The sequence below is a fragment of the Durio zibethinus genome, chromosome 4 (assembly GCF_047325235.1).
Source record: "Durio zibethinus cultivar Kanyao isolate XHJ-2024 chromosome 4, ASM4732523v1, whole genome shotgun sequence".
Taxonomy (NCBI): Eukaryota; Viridiplantae; Streptophyta; class Magnoliopsida; order Malvales; family Malvaceae; genus Durio; species Durio zibethinus.
In genome coordinates, this window is record NC_143165.1 from 35,901,513 (window position 1) to 35,920,956 (window position 19,444).

At 36.6% G+C, this 19,444-nt stretch overlaps 1 protein-coding gene and 1 pseudogene across 2 annotated transcripts; both read right to left on the minus strand.

Moving 5' to 3' along the window:
• Window positions 1–1,247: 1,247 nt before the first annotated feature.
• On the minus strand, window positions 1,248–8,851 carry LOC111287060 (uncharacterized). The gene is made up of 5 exons (XM_022877262.2): window positions 7,912–8,851; window positions 7,091–7,716; window positions 1,991–2,099; window positions 1,594–1,914; window positions 1,248–1,504 (listed from the first exon to the last, which is right to left on the minus strand). The coding sequence occupies exons 1-5, from the start codon at window positions 8,062–8,064 to the stop codon at window positions 1,451–1,453; spliced, it is 1,263 nt and encodes a 420-aa protein (XP_022732997.1). The 5' UTR covers window positions 8,065–8,851; the 3' UTR covers window positions 1,248–1,450.
• Window positions 8,852–9,432: 581 nt separating this feature from the next.
• On the minus strand, window positions 9,433–19,404 carry LOC111287059 (DNA-directed RNA polymerase 1B, mitochondrial-like; annotated as a pseudogene). The gene is made up of 19 exons (XR_016341815.1): window positions 18,457–19,404; window positions 17,362–17,592; window positions 17,140–17,273; window positions 16,955–17,021; window positions 16,769–16,826; window positions 16,436–16,554; window positions 16,133–16,247; window positions 15,784–15,915; window positions 15,279–15,695; window positions 14,763–14,813; window positions 13,636–13,706; window positions 12,853–12,937; window positions 12,470–12,621; window positions 12,310–12,384; window positions 11,513–11,602; window positions 11,354–11,401; window positions 10,975–11,089; window positions 10,772–10,875; window positions 9,433–10,222 (listed from the first exon to the last, which is right to left on the minus strand). The product of XR_016341815.1 is annotated as a DNA-directed RNA polymerase 1B, mitochondrial-like (transcript).
• Between the last annotated feature and the right edge of the window lie 40 nt (window positions 19,405–19,444).

The window sequence follows — 19,444 nt, forward strand, 5'->3', positions numbered from 1 at the left end:
TGAAAACTCATATCTAATCTTAAAATTATTGTCTATTTTAATAAAAAAATATCATAATTTTATTTCATAAAAAATATTTTACAAATTCAAATTTAATTTTTTTCATATATATTATAACAATACTTTGTATTATTTTTACATGGGATTGGAAGATCACAAGAAATGAGGTTCAAATCAAATGTCATAGCACCATAATATTTCTTTGTCAGTTATAAGATCAGTTCCTCCGTCTTTGGGACCCTAGATGATAATTTTAAATGATAAAACTACTTGTCCTTTCTGTTTTAGTTACTTGCCTATTTTCTTCTAGCCTCCCATCTCCTTTCATCTCAGACTGTCATCATTACTTGTCTGGCATACCTTTTTCTCCTTTTCTTATCCCTCCGGGCTCTTCATCTAAATCTACATGTTACAGTGACTTATTAACAAGAAAGAGATCAATTGGAAAGAAAATATGCAGTTGAGCAAAAACAAGCAAAGTTAAGGTTTTGATACTAATTCTTGGGTTAATCGAGGTCAAAAGGATGGATAGTGTTAAGAGCAATTAGATTTCTATGAGGTTTGGTATGGAATAGGATTGGAGTGAATAAAGAAGTGATTGATAAAGCTGTTTAGAAGCTGTTTTAGTTCTGTGAACAGTGGTTATTGCTGTAATTTAGGACTTAAGGTTGAGTTGTAATGGTTGATTGAGGTAGCTCAGGTAGGTGTAATTGGGGTTTAAAATAAGAGTTATTGTGGAGTCACACCTAATTACACAATAACAAAGGCAACAATGCCAGAAAACTCTGTTAATTACTCTTTATCTCAACGGAAAGATCATAGAGATTCACATACATACACAAAATATGCATGTATGTATGCATATATAGATAAAATTTTGTGTGTTTTTGTGTTTGTATATATGTCCATTCAATATTCTCGCATTTGGTTGAAACATGCTCTATGATAGTCAACTACACAAACACAAATTCGTCTATTTATCATACATGACTTTGCAATTACTTTATGAATAAAATCAGACCAGAACATATGACACTTGTTCAAGTTGTACCAGTAAAAGAGTTCGATCTTGCAAGCAATATAATTCCAGAACAATTTTATTTATGCAGAGGTAGGAGGAGGAGGAGGAGAATTGGAAGAGTCATAAAGTTTTTTATCTTTTGAGAAGGTACATGATTATTTCATTCAATTTCATTTTATTATGAATTTTATTTTCTGAATTTCTTTCCAATCCAAGCCATAGAGGGTACTACAAACCAACAAAGCTACATTATTTGCGTATGTGTACCATTTCTTGTATGTAACCTATATAATCTTTACGATCAAAAAAGTGGTATTGCTCAATTTCATACTAATACAAGCCAAAGAGAGAAACACAAGCAATGTTAAGGATAGAAAGTTTATTGTACGATGAATCTGAAGTAGATAAGAAATATGAGAAACCACCACTTCACTCGTATTCTTGGGATGATTTGCTAGCAGCTCCTTGATCTTGCTTTAGGCTCTGTATCACATTGAAGAAAAGTTGATTAAAATAATGTGATAAGGATTAGCAACACCACAATTTGGAATTAGAGAGTTCACAAAGATTACCTGTAATCGAGTGCAGATCTCCACAACTTCAGCTACAGGAGCCCAATCGCCAAAATTCCTCTCAATAAATTGGTAAGCAATTCCAGTTCCTCCCTGGCCAACTATAAAAAGCCCACCCTTAATTTCACCTTCTCCTCTAAAATTTTGCTCTATTCCCATAGCTTTTGCACGTTTATAATTAGCAATAGCCCGGGGGTTGAACACAAATCCTGATAGAAACTTGTCCTTAAGTAATTTCCCACCTCCAAGAGCTTTGAAGAATCCCATAGCCTGGTCAAAGATTACAACCCCTCCCCAATAGCGTGGCCAGAAGTCTTTTACCTGCACAGAAAAATTAATATCTGAGGAAAAAGAGGAGTTTATTGGAGCAATATTTTGAATAAAGTATACCAGGCACCTCTGATTCTATATGCTCATGAAGAACTGCAAACATCTTAACTCCCAGGGCATCAAATATTGGCTTTTTGGCATAGAGCTGATGAGCTTCAGCTCTGCACATGATGCACCTGTTATCATGTTGCAACAGATGTAGACAGCAAAACCAATCAATTTTCATTGTTTAGATGATATAAACACAGTTTCTTTGTCAGTAAAATAAGTTCATTTTATTACGTTCTTTTGGGGGCCAGGGAATAAGGGGTTTGAAGGATTTAGAGCAGAGGAAGAACAAAAAAAGAAGAAACTAATCTGTCACTTGAAGTAAATTGACTCTGCAGATCATGAGCTTCATTTCATTAATATATAGGCTTTAACATACAAAAGTTTATTTAACTACTACAAGAGTTGTTTGCCTAACAGTATGGATCACCATGCACAGATCCATCATGTTACCTAAACTGATCAAATGGCAGAACCTATTACAAAAGTGCCAGTAGAAATGTCATACCTAGTTGCTTGAACCACTAACACTCCTCCTTGGCATTTCTACTGGAAACACCAAGATTTTTCCTCAATGTTTCAAACCTTGCCTTTGGTAAGGCTTTGGTCAGAATATCTGCAATTTGATCTTCTGACTTGCAATGCACCAGTTTCACTTCATTCTCAGCTTCAACTTCTCTAATAAAGTGATACTTGATCTTAATATGCTTAGTTCTTCCATGAAACACAGGGTTCTTAATCATTGCAACTGCTGACTGATTATCACAAAAGATTTCTGTTGGATCATCTTGCTTTTGACTCAAATCCATCATAATTTTCCTTAGCCAAATTGCTTGATTAACAGCAGTTGCAGCAGCTATATACTCTGCTTCTGCTGTTGATTGAGCCACAGTTCCTTGTTTCTTTGAATTCCAGCTGAACACATTTAATCCAATGAAAAACACATAGCCTAAAGTGCTTTTCATGTCTTCATGAGAGCCAGCCCAGTCATTGTCTGTGAATCCAACCAATCTTGAACTTTCATTCTTCTTGAACCAAATTCCAAGTTCACTAGTTCCTTTGACATATCTCAACACTCTTTTTGCAGCCTTAAAATGTAACTCACTAGGATTTTGCATGAACCTAAAGAGTAAATTTGCAGCATACATGATGTCTGGCCTTGTTGCTGTCAAATACAATAAGCAACCAACCAAGCTTCTATAAATAGAACCATCAACTTTGTTAGCTCCATCTTCCTTAATAAGTTTTTTATTTTGAGCCAAATGAGTGTTGACTGGTTTACAATTTTCCATCCCAAACTTATTCAAGATTTCATTTGCATATTTTCTTTGACAAATGAAGATTCTTTGCTGGTCTTGATGAATCTCCATTCCAAGAAAGTAAGACATTTCTCCCATATCTGTCATCTCAAAAATTTCCTGCATTTGGAGCTTAAAATCCTCCACAAGAGCAGATTTGCTACCTGTCACTAAAAGATCATCAACATACAAAGAAACAATCAACAGATCATTACTGTTAAAAACTTTAATGTACAATGTTGCTTCACTGAAGCTTTTCTTGAATCTTAACTTCAGTAAATAATCATCAATTCTGGAATTCCACACTCTTGGAGCTTGTTTTAATCCATGCAAAGCCTTCTTGAGTAGATAGACTTTGCCTTCATGTCCCTTGGCAACAAAACCATCAGGTTGTTCAATGTAAATCTCCTCCTCAAGATAACCATTCAAGAAGGCAGATTTGACATCAAGTTGGTATATTTTCCAACTTTGCTGAGTTGCTAAGGCTAATAGCAGCCTTATGGTGTCCAACCTTGCAACTGGAGCAAATGTCTCTGAAAAATCAACACCAAGCTGCTAGGAATAGCCTTTAGCTACCAATCTAGCTTTAAGTTTGTTGATGGAACCATCAGCATTCAACTTTGTTCTGAAAATCCATTTAACACCAATGATGTTTTTGTTGCTTGGTTTGTCAACCAGTATCCATGTTTGATTTTTCTCAATCATTTAAATCTCCTCCTTCATGGCATTCCTCCACTCTGAAAATTTGACAGCTTCTTCAAAGCTTGCAGGTTCAAGAATGGCAACATTTGATCTTTGATAAATATCTGTGAGTGGTTTGATTCCTCTCACTGGTTCATGATCAATGATTTCATTTTCAAACATATAATCTTCTTGATCTTGGAAGCTTATCATGTCTGCAGCAGTTTACTTGACTGATTCTCCCTTTGACTTTTCCCAATTCCAGGCACCTTGCTCATTAAATCTCACATTTCTACTTCCAATCATCTTGCCTGTAAGTGGATTATAAGTCCTATAGCCTTTGGTGATGTTGCTATAGCCCAGAAAAATACATATTTTTGCTTTTTGATCAAGCTTGTCCCTTTTGATATCAGGAACAAACACATAACAAATGCTGCCAAAAACTCTGAAGTGGTGCACTGATGGTTTGCTTCCATACCAGGCTTCGAAAGGAGTGTTTCCCTTCAAAGCTTTTGTGGGCAGCCTGTTGAGCAAATAGACAAAGGTATTGACTGCCTCTGCCCAAAATTTCTTTGAAAGATTCTTCTCAAACAGCATGCATCTTGCCATCTCCATGATTGTTCTATTCTTTTTTTCACTGACTTCGTTTTGTTGTGGAGTGTAAGTTGCTGTCAGTTCGTGTTCAATTCCTGTAACTTCACAAAACTCATTACATCTGTCAGATGTGTATTCAGTACCATTGTCTGACCTTATGATCTTAATTTTACAGCCACTTTGATTCTTAATCCAAGCCTTGAACTTCTAAAATACATTTGTAACTTCAGACTTTTGTTTCATGAAGTAAATCCAACACATTCTGGTAAAATCATCTATAAAAGCAATGAAATATCTACTGCCATTCAAGGACAAGGTTCTCATAGGACCACAAACATCAGTATGAACAAGTTGTAGTTTTTCAGTTGCCCTCCATGCTTTGTTAATTGTAAATGGCAACTTACTTTGTTTTCCTAGCTGACAGACTTCACACATTCCAGCACTGACTTCAACAGTAGGCATGTTTAATACAATATCATTTTTATGCATGAAATTCAATGCATTGTAGTTGAAATGTCCCATCCTTTTATGCCATAAAGAAGATTCATCATGTGAAGTAGCATATGCAGAGGAGTTTGCTTCATGCCAATTCAAGAAAAAACATTTTCCTTTCATATTAATAGTAAAGAGTTCATGGCCAGTGGGATCATGAATTATGCATGCCTTGTCTTTGAAAACTAAAGAGTAGTTATTTTCTAGCAACTGTCTTGCACTTAACAGGTTTTGATCTATTTTAGGCACAAATAACACATCTGAAATGAGTTTGGTACCTGTTGGTGTCTCAACTGTCACTACTCATTTTTCTTTGACTTCTATGAAATCACCATTACCTATTCTGACTTTAGAGGTGTAGGTCTTGTCTAGTTTTTTGAACATGTTGATATCAGATGCCATATGATGTGTGCAGCCACTGTCAATGAGCCATGCACTTGAGGAGGTTTTGGTTCCATAGCAAGTTGTAACAAAAACTTGCTCTTCTAGCTATTGTTGATTGTCAGCAACTCTGGCTTGTTGATCTGGCTGCTGCTATTTTTTATTTTTACATACCTTCTCTATGTGACCAAGCTGCTTACAGTACCTACATTGTATGTTAGGTCTGTACCAGCAATATTTCTCCAAGTGAGTGGTCTTTTTACAGTGAGAGCAAGGTGGGAACTTTCTTTTCTTTTCACTGTTTCTAGAACCTTTGTTTCTTTGATCTCTTTATTTTCTGCCTTTGCTTTCTGTTTGCATCTTACCTTTCTCCTTGGCTGTAAAAACACCTTCTGTTGAATCTTCTTGTCTGATAGCCCTTCTTTGCTTTTAAGCTTGTAAAGCATTGAACAATTCTGCTGGAGTTATCTTGGTCAGGTCCTTGGAGTCTTCAAGGGATGAGATTTTTGACTCAAACCTTTCTGGTAAGCTGACAAGAACCTTTTCTACAATTCTTTTGTCTGACAGCTCCTCACCAAGTAATCTAATCTTGTTTACTATCTTCATAAGTCTGTCATTATACTGCTTTAAATTTTCAGACTCCTTCATTTTTAAGACTTCAAACTTTTTTCTAAGATTCAACACTTGCATTTGTCTTGTCTTGTCACTGCCTTGAAACTCTTCCATAAGCACATCCCAAGCTTGTTTTGCAGTTTCACAAGTCATGATTCTAATGAATATGTCATCAGAAACTGAAGACTCTATACAGCTTTTAGCCTTGTACCTCTTTGCTTTTTCTTCACTATAATTTTTCATTTGAGTTACTGTTGGATTTGCAGGAAGTTGTGGTGGTTCCTTCTCATTTTCCACCACTTCCCACAAATCAAAAGCACTCAAATAAGTCTTCATTTTGACAGCCCATATCTGGTAGTTCTCACCAAAAAAAAATAAGAGGTGGAGGTATGGAGCAATTGCTTGAGGCCATTTAAGGTTGACAAAAGCTGGCTGGTAAGTGTTTGATGGCTTTTCACTCAATTTTTTGGAACTCACAGGTCCTCTAAGACCTTAAAGAATGCTCCGATACCAATTGAAGGATTTAGAGCAGAGGAAGAACAAAAAAAAGAAGAAACTAATCTGTCACTTGAAGTAAATTGGCTCTGCAGATCATGAGCTTCATTTCATTAATATATAGGCTTTAATATACAAAAGTTTGTTTAACTACTACAAGAATTGTTTGCCTAACAGTATGGATCACCATGCACAGATCCATCATGTTACCTAAACTGATCAGATGACAGAACCTATTACAAAAGTGCCAGTAGAAATGTTATACCTAGTTGCTTCAACCACTAACACACTAACAGGGTTCCTTGCATGTGATTACAGTTTTTTGTTAATACAGGACATTTAGTTCTCATCTTAGCTCTTACAGGTGATCTTCATGATTCTACTTATATTTCATCAACTACCATTTGTGGCCAGTGCCTAGAAACTGGATGTTGATGTAATTTAATTAAAATTATGAGAATATTGGTTGATGCAAATCCTACTTGACTAAGTTGCAATAAAGCGTCTGATAAATGTAGTTGAAGAAACTGATGAAATTGCTAGGATATATAATGTTTCTGACTTACCCAGGTCTTCGAATGCAGAGGAGCAGAGCTGGCTTATCCCGCCAGAGTTCTGAAGCTTTCATTGGTGGAGTCTTGGATTTCACCAAACGCTCCATCCCAATCTTATACTCAGGACTTAATTTCTGAACCGATATGTTTTGGAGAGCAGAGTAAGGTGCAACACAGTCAACCACAGGTGGAGGTTGTATACAACCACAGGCTCGAGGCTCAGCTGGTCCTGCTGCAACAATCCCTTTAAAGACATGTGCATCTTTAATCTTGAAACCGGCCAGTGATTCTTCCAGCAGCCTGTCGTTATTTGTGCTGTTCCTGGCAATGGATTTTGCTGTATTTTGCATCTTATTGGAATTGATAGATGCAAAATTCCTGTAAATGCTGTTATTTCTAGATGGTGTACCCTTTATTTTCCTTTCAGTGAGATAATATGATTTGGGCAAAGGATCTGTGCATGGATTGATTCTATCTGTGAAACGTGCGATGTGTCCCCTCTTCATGCCAAATTGTGAAGATAGATCCTCAGTGCTTAAGTTAAGGAGCTCAGGTAGGCATTTCCCGGAGGCCTCTAGCTTATCTCCATATTGCATCAGATCACGATCATGAAGGTATGTTCGGATTTCCAGAGCATCCTGAAGAACAATAAAAAGAAACCATATGGGTGGATTAGCTGTTTGTCTTAACTTTTGATCATTAGAACCAAATCATATCTCATTTGTTTTGAGCTAGGCTAGATGTTCAACATAGAAGGTCATGGACATATGAACATCAAGTGATTGCTATATGAAAAGATTTCTCTCGAGATGAATGCTATATGGATAACTAACCTTTTGATCTTGTGTCATGTTGATTGCAGCCATGTCATCTGAGTTCATGATCTTTAGGGTTGGGACGTCGTCCCAACCTTCTTCCAATAATTTTGGAAGCAATTCCTTCAGAACCCCATCACCAACAAAATCTTCTATTGAAAAAGAAGCCATTGTCTTCTGAAACTGGGAACAATTCAGAAGGATAAGCTCCTGCTTTTTGAACGAGTCTGGATTGGCAAAACTGGTGGTATTGGTGTTACCTCAACCGTGAGACCAATAAAAAAAGATCTTTGGTCAATTACATGCTATGGTGTTTTTAATAATAAGCTTCTGATATAGACAACGCCAATGATGTAGAGGTTTGGTTTTATCCCATTCTTATATCAACTTGAACTAATCCAAAAAAGTCTTATTTTATTAGAATCCCAACTTTTGAAGGATACTTTAAGAAATATTACCACTAGTAATTACTTGGGGACGCCAGCTAGAAGCTGTATGTGAACTGAGAATGTTGCTTGGAGACAGTCAAAAGATGCCAACAAAGATTGAGGGGAAACCATGATAGACAAAAATAAACTAAAAGATCACAGACAGGTGTTATACGGAAGATGCTTTGGACATTGAAAAGAACATTTCCGGCGGCTGCCGGCCAAGTCCTGCCTTCTAACAATATAAAATGTGTCATCAAGATCATATTATGTGCAACTTGCCAAGGCCAATGTCTCCTGGATTCACACACAAGCCAAAACTTGTTCACTGCTGCAGCCTTGTTGATTTCTCTAGTTCGTGTCACCATGATACAGGAGGATTTTTCACCTGGGGGCTGGCATTGCCGCAATGGCATGCAACATTTTCCACTTGTCTGGGACCACTTGAAATCATCTCCGAAGTCCAACCCAAGGAGGCACAGAAAGAACTGATCCTCGGGGTCCTCCAAACAACAAAAAGAAAGTCAAAACTCTATTTGTTTTCTATACGTAATTATGTGTGCATATATATAATTCAAGAATAATAGACATGAAAACGAAGAAACTTTTTGTTTGACAAAGCAAAAAAGATTATGAACAAGGCAACGACACAAGACTGTCAGCTCCAGGACTTTGACATTGGCGCGGAAGAATTGAAATATTTAAATTTTTTTGGCATGTTTCTTTCGACAAGATAGCCTCCAATAGCTAGCCTTGCTTTTAGATTGCAATTACAAATTAATTTTATCTGTTTCGTTTCAATTCTCATCCATGCTCCAGGACTTGACATTGGCGTTCAAGGAAACAAAATAAAAGAATTTGTTAACACTTTGTTTAAATTTTGTCACAAATATTGAATAAACAAACATGATTAAAAAATAAAAGAATTTATTGAATCTTAAAAACTTAATTCAATTAATTTATATTATCACTATAAATAATATCGATATCCAATAAATTTAAGATTTAAATTTCAACATTTACAATTCTTTCTTTTATATTAGCAAACCATTTTTCATCACGAAAATGTTGAAAACAAACAACTATAAGTCAGCAAGTGAAGTTCACCATCTTAAAAACTAAATAAATAAATTTTAACCCTTTTACTATAAGAATGAACTTTGTTTTAATTCAAGGAACAACATCCAATCTGAGTTTCTACACATCTAAAGAAAAACTTTCAGCCGATGAAAAGAACACACACCAATGATCCTTGTGGTAAGTTCCGGGAGCCTGGCGAGCCATAGGAAAGACCTTCCACACCTGCTATGATTTGTTGCTCATATGATTGCTAAAAGACCGATGACCCAAATGCTTAATTGAAGCTTCCATCCTTTGTCTGGATCGCTTCCTCAAACCAGTTCTGTATAGCTTACACAAAACTGCCTTGCTTCAATACCGTCAGAGTCACGGCTGTTCTTTACCATTTATTGCTTCAAATCCTTTAAAATATTGTGGATCAACGCCTAACTTCAACAGTGGGGCAATAAATTTGAAGGGAATCTCCATCCAACTGTTTATTTTGTGTAACATATATATACAGAAGTACCCACAGGACAATGATTATTGTTAGCACCCTAGTCTTGGGATATTCAGTTCTGCCCTTAGTCCTTCATTGGGTGCAAAAAGAGCTTGCTTTTTCACAATCCCACGACCCTGGTGAAAGAATATATGATTGCCATCGTATGTTGCTCAAATGACAGATTGAGGAATTTGAATTTTTGAAGAAGACCGTCAAGAGCATCTGGATCAGGCTAGTTGAAGTAGGGAGATTCGAGAACCTCTCTGAGATCAAAGTCTCCCTGCTCTGGTAAAGGAGGAAAATTTAATGAAGGGAAGGACCTCTGAAAGCTTTCCAACAACTGTATGCACAAATGAAACCATCAAAGCAATCAGCAGAAAACATAACCCAGCGAATGCAGCAAATGTATATTTCTGTTTGAGAAAATTGTTTTCCTCCATCCATCAAAGATGTCAGAATTCAAATAATGACACTTTCAGATAAACAAGCCTCTTCATGTTATACACAAATATGAATAACCACTTTGCTGATATTCAAATCCATCCAAAGTAAGGGTATCCCTAGGCCATTTCTATATTACCTTTTCCATGAAATCATGATCGTAATGGAACTTCAGAAAAGGCATGAAAGAAAATATGAAATGCTATCACCTATTTCTAGTGCATAAATGTGTTCCAAGTAATCATAATGATATTTAGAAATTTGAAAATGTCTTCGAACTCCTTTTTTTATGTTTAACCTGAATTTGGCAGGAAGATAGACTACACATTTCACAAGGAAAGCCTCTAATAGACTGCACCTTTTACAAGGAAAGCCTCTAAAATAACCCCAGCAAACATTCTTGTCAATATAAATTAAGATACAGAATCCAGAGGCAAAGATACATTACATTCTCTAGTATTGGTGTCTCATAGAGTTCAACAAACTTTTCTCTTAGTATCCTGTTCATTTCATCAACATCGCATGCATGTGCCCAGTATGAATCATGGACCCCTGTGACAACATTAGCATTGAAGTTAGACTTCCTCAGATAGACAAAGATATGAATGCATGCATGCACTAAAAATCACACAGGAAAAGATTCACCAAGACCTGCAAAATTCAAGCCTGCCATTTTACAAGCAACAGCAGTCATCATCATATGGGAGCCATCAAGGGAGTGAACAAAGTTTGGGGGAAATGCTGTTCTCTGCTGCTTAACCATAACCTACAATCACAGTTGGCATTTTAGCAGCCTTAAAGTAAGGTACACATGGCAACATCACAAATTGGATATGAATATGAGCAACCTAAAATTGCACCATCAATGGTGATTAAGAAAATGGTTTCTTGCCAAGGACATATAATCTAAGAGTTAACTTTATTATGCAACTACAGATAAAGAAAGAATCTTAAAATATTTGGCAACCTTTTATGGCTAAATAATAATACTCAGCAACCCTAAAGGGCATGGATAAAGAAAGAAAATTACCTTGTCAGTTTCTCGTTGTAGAGTCAACACCTGAAGGGAAGTTTTAATCTGCATCAAATTAAACACATCAGAATGTTGTAATGATTTCTTTCATTTTTGCACGGTACAAAATAAAGATATTGGCCATTGTAAAGTTTAACAAACAGTTTAGTGCATTACAAGATGCCATCCCATTTGCCGGTAAGGCTGTACAACTGGAAGACCAAGAGGAGTGACCCAACGCACTGGCTGATTCTCAGAAGCTATAACCTGTTTATATTCAGTCTGTCAGCATCTGGAAGTATGCTAAAAATGAGAAAATAGATAATATTCTATAAGATAAAGCCCAAGCTTTAAATGCTCAAGTGCAATGACTGGGTGTATCACACAGCCACTAAGACAAAGCAAAATGTGTGACAATTTCTCGCATCACCAAACCCCTAACTTATACATATATGCATGTGAAAAGGAAGCCATAAAAGCATATTAGTAAGGTGTCACCAATTGAATTAGATATTGTCTAAATCAAGAGGACATTCAATCTGAATTATTTAATTACTCTCACCAGAAGCGGTCACCAATGGTAGCCAATATAAAGATTTTCATACATTCCCTAAAAATTACTTTAGTATCAGTTGAACTTAAAGAACTTAGGAGTTTTTTTTTTTTTTTTTTTTTTTTTGGGGGGGGGGGGGGGGGGGGAGGGGAGTAAGTGCTTAGGTTTTAAGTCTAAGAAATACAAGTGCTGGACCAATGAAGAAAACATGATATATGAAAATCTATGAAATTGCCCTTCTAGTCAAAGCACAATCTTTTCTTATTTTTCTTTGAATCTACTTTTCTGGCCTTCTTTCATGTGGGATATATTCATAAATCTGTTTGTAGAAGAGCCATTTGCTAGCTTCTGAACTATTGATTACCAGCATTCATAATTACACAAGCACTGAAAGGAAACATTACATAAATAAATGACAGACCTTTGCACATTCACCAAGCCAACCCATGATACTTCTTGCAGCTTGAAACATCTTTCCCAGGGCAGTCAAGGTAGTCTGCACATACAAGAAAATGAGCTAGTTAAGCCTTAATCGGACAGTGACAAACATGCAGGCATGCAAACACAAAACAATTCCTCACTCTTGCTGCATAACAAGATGCAATAAAAAGCTCTGTATCATCTGCGATAGCACATCGCTCCTTCAACCTTCTCTTAATCTGTTCACTGCACCAACATAAGTAACACCATACACAGAGGTCATCACAGTCTGCTTCACCAATTTCTGGTCAACCTAAAGATTTGAAATAGTGAAGGTAAAATGTCGGTAATAAAATACACACAGGTGTAAGCTATGAAACTCCTGACATCAGGAACTAACTACCTAAATGGATGCATTCCAATTTCAGTTGGTCAAACATAAAAGTTAAATGATTGAAGAATTCCCAACACCTATTTAGTATAACTTTTTCATAGATTCTCCCCTCTTCATTCAAAAAAAAAAAAGAGAAGAAATGAAACAAACCTGATTGATTAAAAGTCGAGCATGTAATGCATGAGGATTTGTTGCAGGATCTTCCTCTGCATCTTTCCTCATAATATCAAGAACTCTGCACCAGAATAGCAAACCGACTTAGATAGGTCAATGAGAGAAAATTGCTTTTGGTAAACTCAACATTCCAAGACGATTGTTATACAAATTCTTAAGTGTTGAAGAAACCAGGCAAAAACATTTATCCAATCAAGTAAAATGAGCAACTCAGAGACTTAGTTGGAACAGACAGCTTACAGAAATATATGGATCTGTGAATTCAAGATACAACTCATACAAATTCATTCATGTGCATTCCTCTAATTTGTCAGAAATAGACTCTACCTTTGCACTCAAATATGAATAATTTAAGGCAGTGTAATGAATGAGTGCAAAGCATTCTTATCAGAATCATGATTGCAGTTTTCTGTTTTGAATCTTTTCCAACAGCATTTCAGCTAAAATTTCCGAATTCCCAAGTAGAATGATTTTAAGGTCAAATTGATGTCCCAGCACCAAACCATACTGCATAGAGAGATATTGATGTAGGACATAGTTAGGCCAGTCTACCTGCTTGGAATTTATGGAGGGCAGTGGTTAGAGAAATTAGGGCTTTTAGGTTAAAGGAACATGATCTTAGCCTTTGGCATTCAAAGAGGTAAGACCTATCTAACCCAGTTATTGAAGTGTATTAGTCAGCATTTACATATAAACCCAAATTGTTTAATCTCCAGCCCCTGTGTGGGTGGAGAACTAGAGAGAGGAAGTAATAATTACCGGGCAGCAATTCCTGAATAGATATCAGCTGGTTTCTCTCCCGCAACAAGATTCACTACAGCTGCTCCCAACTGAAAGCCAAAGCCATTCAATTAACATACCAAAGAAAAAAGAATGACAGTTAATCATGCATATTTAAGCAAATTTAGTCAGTCATATAAATATTTCATTCACTAAATATACATGATCCATTCAATTAACATGGCGAAGAATGGACTATTGTAATTAATAAAATTTTAATGACCTTTCACTTGTTATGAGTGAAAAATCCATTCTATAAAATGAGATATCCTGGGGATGAACAAGATACCCCTGTAGATCCACGGGATGAAAAAAACCGCATTAAAATACGTGGAGACCTACACCCAACCTGCGAGATATTGTCCGCTTTGAACCAAAGGTCTCATAGTTTTGTCCCACAAAAGGCACCTCATAAGTTTTGAGTTTAGATTTCTACGTATATATCATTCCTTATCCATACATTCTTCCAATGTGGAATTGAGGGGGTTACAATCTCCCCACTTCAAAGCTTGGCGTCCCTGTTAAGCTGAGTCCAACCACAGGACCAAAATCACACTGGACATTGGGATTCTAGAGATGGCTCCTCACTGTGTAGCGCTTAGTGACTCCCACAATGTAGCACTTAGTTCCGTCAATTGGTGAAGGCTTTGATACCATTTGTGGAGACCTGCACCCAACTTGTGAGGTATTATTCGCTTTGACTCAAAGATCTCACGATCTCACGGTTTTGTCCCACAAAAGGTGCCTCATAGATTTGGGTTTAGATCTCTACATATATATCATTCCTTATCCACACATTCTTCCAATGTGGGATTGGGGGCGCTACAAAATATTAATAAGTGACATGTATGGATGTAGTTGAACATATTCTCTCCCTTGAACACCTGTAGATCTTTTAAATCACTTTTCCTCCATAGCTATACCCTAAATCTTGACTGGATCTTTACTTTAAATTCTAATTAACAATACAGTTAAGAGCATAATTGGAATGAATCGATAGCTAATGGTTTCTGCTTTTATTAAAGGCAAACAATTTGAGATGTCCAAATTTAGTAAAGCTGGATAGAACCTTAGTATGAAATATGACAAAGAGCAAAGCTCATTACCTTATCCCTTCCCAGGGCAGCATAGTGTTGCAAACCATTGCTTGAACCATCCTTGCAGGAGAGTAAGACATAAAACCCAACATTACGCTTCAGACAATTGAAATATGATGAAACACTCAAAGCAGCGTTACATCAAATAATTGTGAACAGCATAAGAAGCAGCAACAAATTGGCAATATAATCACATAAAATACAAGCATATTTCTAGTAGCTACAAGTATCAACCAATGGCACGAAGCAAAACAATCCCGTCTTCCAACACAGTGATAGTAATCACAACTAATCCTAGATGGAGGTTATTGCATCATCAAAAGGAAAATACCTCCAAAGTCTAGAGAGTAGGCATGCACACACACACACGTGTCTGTGTATTTATGTATGTCGGTTTCCAGGAACTGTGAATATATATGTATGTACGTGTTGGTTTCCAGGAATATTTGACTTATCATCCAAGGAACTAGCAGATAAATAAGAATTTCAGTATCAACTTGTGCAATTTTGCTAGGGCAAATATACCTGGTGGACAGGCATATGCGATGTAGTAGTCTCTGGATTGGAGCTTCTCAATGCTTGGGAGAGATTAATACATGCTGCCAAGCATTTGAAAGGGTCCTCTGCACTCAACCACCAGCGCCTTCCTTCAAGAGGTCTGTCTGCTGAATCAATGATATCATCCAAGTGATTCTCGGTAAACGCTATTCGACCCTCATAGGACAACTTGTCCACTCCTCCAGCATATAAATTTGCCAAATGTATCTTCAGCCACTGTAAGCCTGACTTTCCAAGGGTGTGTTCCTCTGCAAACTCCAAGACACCTCGACACAGATCAGAACCAAGGTGATTTAGATATGGGTGCATGGGGTATGCTCGGCCTCGAAAATCAAGGTTGTGTGGGTAGTAGGAACCATCCTCACCCTTCATCTTTCGAGCCACCTATCTCCAACAGAAAAAAGTTAATATACCATGTATCAGAACATTATATGACACAAAGTAGATATTACTGATTAAGACAACTTCTTACAGCAAGTTTAAGTTCAACATCACACCGCTGCAAATGCCTTTCATTATTCTCCTTTTTGACAGCTTTAACCTTCCACTTCCATTTCTGAATTTCTGCTTCATCTTCAGTGTCTGGCTCCTCAGGCAGAGGAACCTGTTTAAAATTTTAAAAATAAAAACTGATGCAAGGTCATTAACTTCAGAAAAAGAAAGAACAGCATTGCAGATTTTAATACTCGAACAGCAATAAAACAATAGACTTTACATCAAATAAAAAATTTCTCTCCTTCAGAAAATGAAAAATGATAAATAACAAAGAATATTAACAAGCAAAAATCAAATCAGATTCTGCTTATCTTGCTTGCACCCACATCTTCACGGTCAACCAAGTCTTGAATACGGCCTCCATTAGCCCATATTCTGTCTACTATACCAAGAACCCTTTTTATTTATCCTCTATTTGGTATTTCCTAGTGTATACAGGGCCTGATGCACAACAAATAGAAGAACCATTGGAACAAAGCAGAGGCTCTAATGAAGTGATATAAAGTTTGTGAATAACAATAATTTATCAACCTAGTTTTCATATTAAAAGAAAATGTAAAGAACAAATTTCTAATCCTTAAAAGTGCACAACATAGAGGTAAACAATAAAAATCACAGGGATTTCAAACCTCAAAAACAGGCTCTAATTGTTTCCTTGGAGTTCTTCTAACAGTTTCACGTTGCTGTTTTGCTCCATGTGTTCGCATGACATATGATGGCAAAAACAAATATGCACCTTGGTCATACCAGCCAAAATATCATAAAATTTATCAGAGATACCAGTTAATAGGAACTGAATAAGTGAAATATTTATGTTTAGAGAGCAGCCCTTTCATTAAGATATTTAAATAAGCTTGAACAAGTTAGAACCAAGCTGTCAATATTTCTGAAGGATTGGGGAGGGGGGTCAATAGAAGCAGGGGAAAATAAACTGTACAAAGATAGAACCTTGAGTTCATACCCTGTCCAGTTTTGAGGAGGCACTAACATTGGCATATAAGGAATGACCATGTGCCTAGCCTGATTGCACAAGTTGAGATTAGTTCATCCATATACCCCAACAATAAAGATTTATTCCAGGGGAAATTATTTATGAACGGCATGTTTGTTAAGCACCATTTGTTAAAGATGATTGTTATTCCACTTACAGTTTTCTCAAGCCCTTTGCGAACCAGTGGATCACATTCAATAACACCATATCTCTTACTGCCTTTGCTGATGAAGCATAAACACAAAAATAAATACTCTGATGTGAGTTATGCATGAATGAGTGAGAAGTGAAAAGTGAGAGAGAGAGAGAGAGAGTGAGAGAGAAATTGAAGTAGTTACTCACTTCCCATCTTTGCTGACAGTTTTTAGAGAATGTAAAAATGCAGGGCGAATTTCAGGTGGGCCATCTCCTAACTGATCAACTGGTGGTTGTATATAGGCTTTTTCCATCAATAACTGAATCAGACGACAGCCAACCTATAGAGGGCTACACCAGGATATAACTTTACAAACAGACCAAAACCAGAACAGATTTCAACATTTTACAACTGCAAACATTACATACCTTAACTTGTGCCTTCTGACCCCAAGGCTTTGAACTATCATGCCCCTCCACTATTTCCCTCACCTGACGCACCTTTTGCTTTTTCATCAACTGAGTCACCTTTTTCCTCAGTTTTTCCTGGCCTTTGGCCAGTTTCTCTTGTTCATTGGTCACAGGTTCAGATTCAGCATCAGGTTTTTCATCTGTTTTGTTCTTCTTCTTTCTCTTATCCAAGAACTTTTGTATCCTTGCCTGATCCCCACAGGAAACAACCATAAATAAGTTCTCATCAAGAAATAGCAATAAATGATCCTTGAGAATAAGACAAAAATCTGTGATATAAATATAAAATAATCATCTCTATCTTTCATCTTTAAGTAAAAAAAAAAAAAAGAAACAAAAAATCCATGTCAATAAAATGTTACATCAAAGAGAATCCAAAACTTCATAGTTTTGATGTATCCCCAACTTGCTTTGACAATAATCAATTCCTCTAATAAAAACCCTTAAAGGGAAAAAATGCAAAGCATAAATTGCTCTGGAGAGATGTACTTTTTACACCCTACTTAAGTTGCCTGAATCTATATCATCGAGAAATTCACAAATTCTATCTGGTGAAGCAGAAAACAGAATTTTGCTAATAATCTTAACTCCTAATTAATTTCCACAGTGAACTGTCCTAAGAAAGACAAAAACTATTCGAATGTTACCAATCACCATTTTAACTTTTAGAAATTATACCACCAATCACAATACTGAATCTATAAGTAAGTTCTACTTTACTAACATATGGATATTTCTAACAATAGAATACTATAAACTCCAGCAATAATGTTATATAAATATATATATATATAATACATAATCATGTTATCAACCCAAAAACTTTAACAAAAGCTCACAGTTTTCATAAATTGGTCCCCCCCCCCCCCAACACACACACACACACACACACACACACACACACACACACACATATATATATATATATATATATATATCAAAATCACATAATCCTCCAGATTTTTATGTTAAGAAAAAAAACTCACTGAGCCTGATGCAGCCAACCCAAGAAAATGAAAAATGGTCCAATTTAAACATTTATACCCTTCTCACCTCATGTTCAATGGCTTCACCAATCTGGGAAGCAGCTTGGACTACCCTAATACCCCCAGTTTCACCGCTACCAGTCATCAACAACCCCATTAATTTGTGCATGGTAACAACCGCCATCATATCCGCTGACAACTCGTTAAAAGGATTTATCTTGGAATTTCCTTTGCACAACTCTTGCTCAGCGGCAATAGAATCTCTCAAAGGCTCAAACCAACCAAGAAACAATGACTTAATATAAGGCAAATTCGGAGCAAGCTTTTGCTCACACATATCCGTTAGTAATTCTTGGTACTCTTTAGCTGCCTCTTCCCATGCCTCAGTCTCTTATCTTTTTATTTGCCTATTCTTTAAAGTATTGTACTTTTTAACCCCCACTCCTACTACCATTTGCTTGGGTTGCTTTGAAGAAGACTCTTTCTTCTCTTCTCTGCTTATTGCTTCCATTAATTCGTGGGTTTCTTCAGACCCAGAAAGGTCCTCTTCGGTAGAAATAACAGCCTCAGCAGCATTTGCATACCCTTTCAAATCCCAAACTTTCACAGAAAAACTTAAAGAGTTACCTGATTGAGACAAACTGAATCTGCAGAAATCATCCCTTTGCAAAGAAAAGACACCATTTTGACCAAAACCCAGAACCGAGCACCCATAAAGACCACTGCTTTTGGCCTTGGAAGGTCCGAAATCATTGGGAAAAACTGAATCCTGAGAAAACCCTGTAGAACAACACTTCGAAATTGAGGAAGCATACTGTTCAGGGAAAAACCTAAACTTTTTTCTGTTGGAAGCTTGTTTCACTAAGCTTCTCCACATACTTGAGCTATCTTCTTTTTGTATACAATAAATTGCTCCAACCCAAAACTGAAAGATACAATAATTGGAAGCGTCTCAAGGATTTTCCTTGTCTTTTTCTATGAAAACATAGGAAATATGTGAAAAAGTGAGAAAGACAACCTGTGCTGTCTGTGTATTTTGTTTATAAACATCCCAT

Excerpts from the sequence above, each read along its gene's own strand:
- LOC111287060 (XM_022877262.2), bottom strand. The coding sequence starts at position 8,064 with ATGGCTTCTTTTTCAATAGAAGATTTTGTTGGTGATGGGGTTCTGAAG. Across the intron at positions 1,915-1,990 it reads ATGAGCATATAGAATCAGAG|GTAAAAGACTTCTGGCCACG; the intron begins GTGCCTGGTATA and ends TTTTCTGTGCAG. Across the intron at positions 1,505-1,593 it reads AGATCTGCACTCGATTACAG|AGCCTAAAGCAAGATCAAGG; the intron begins GTAATCTTTGTG and ends AATGTGATACAG.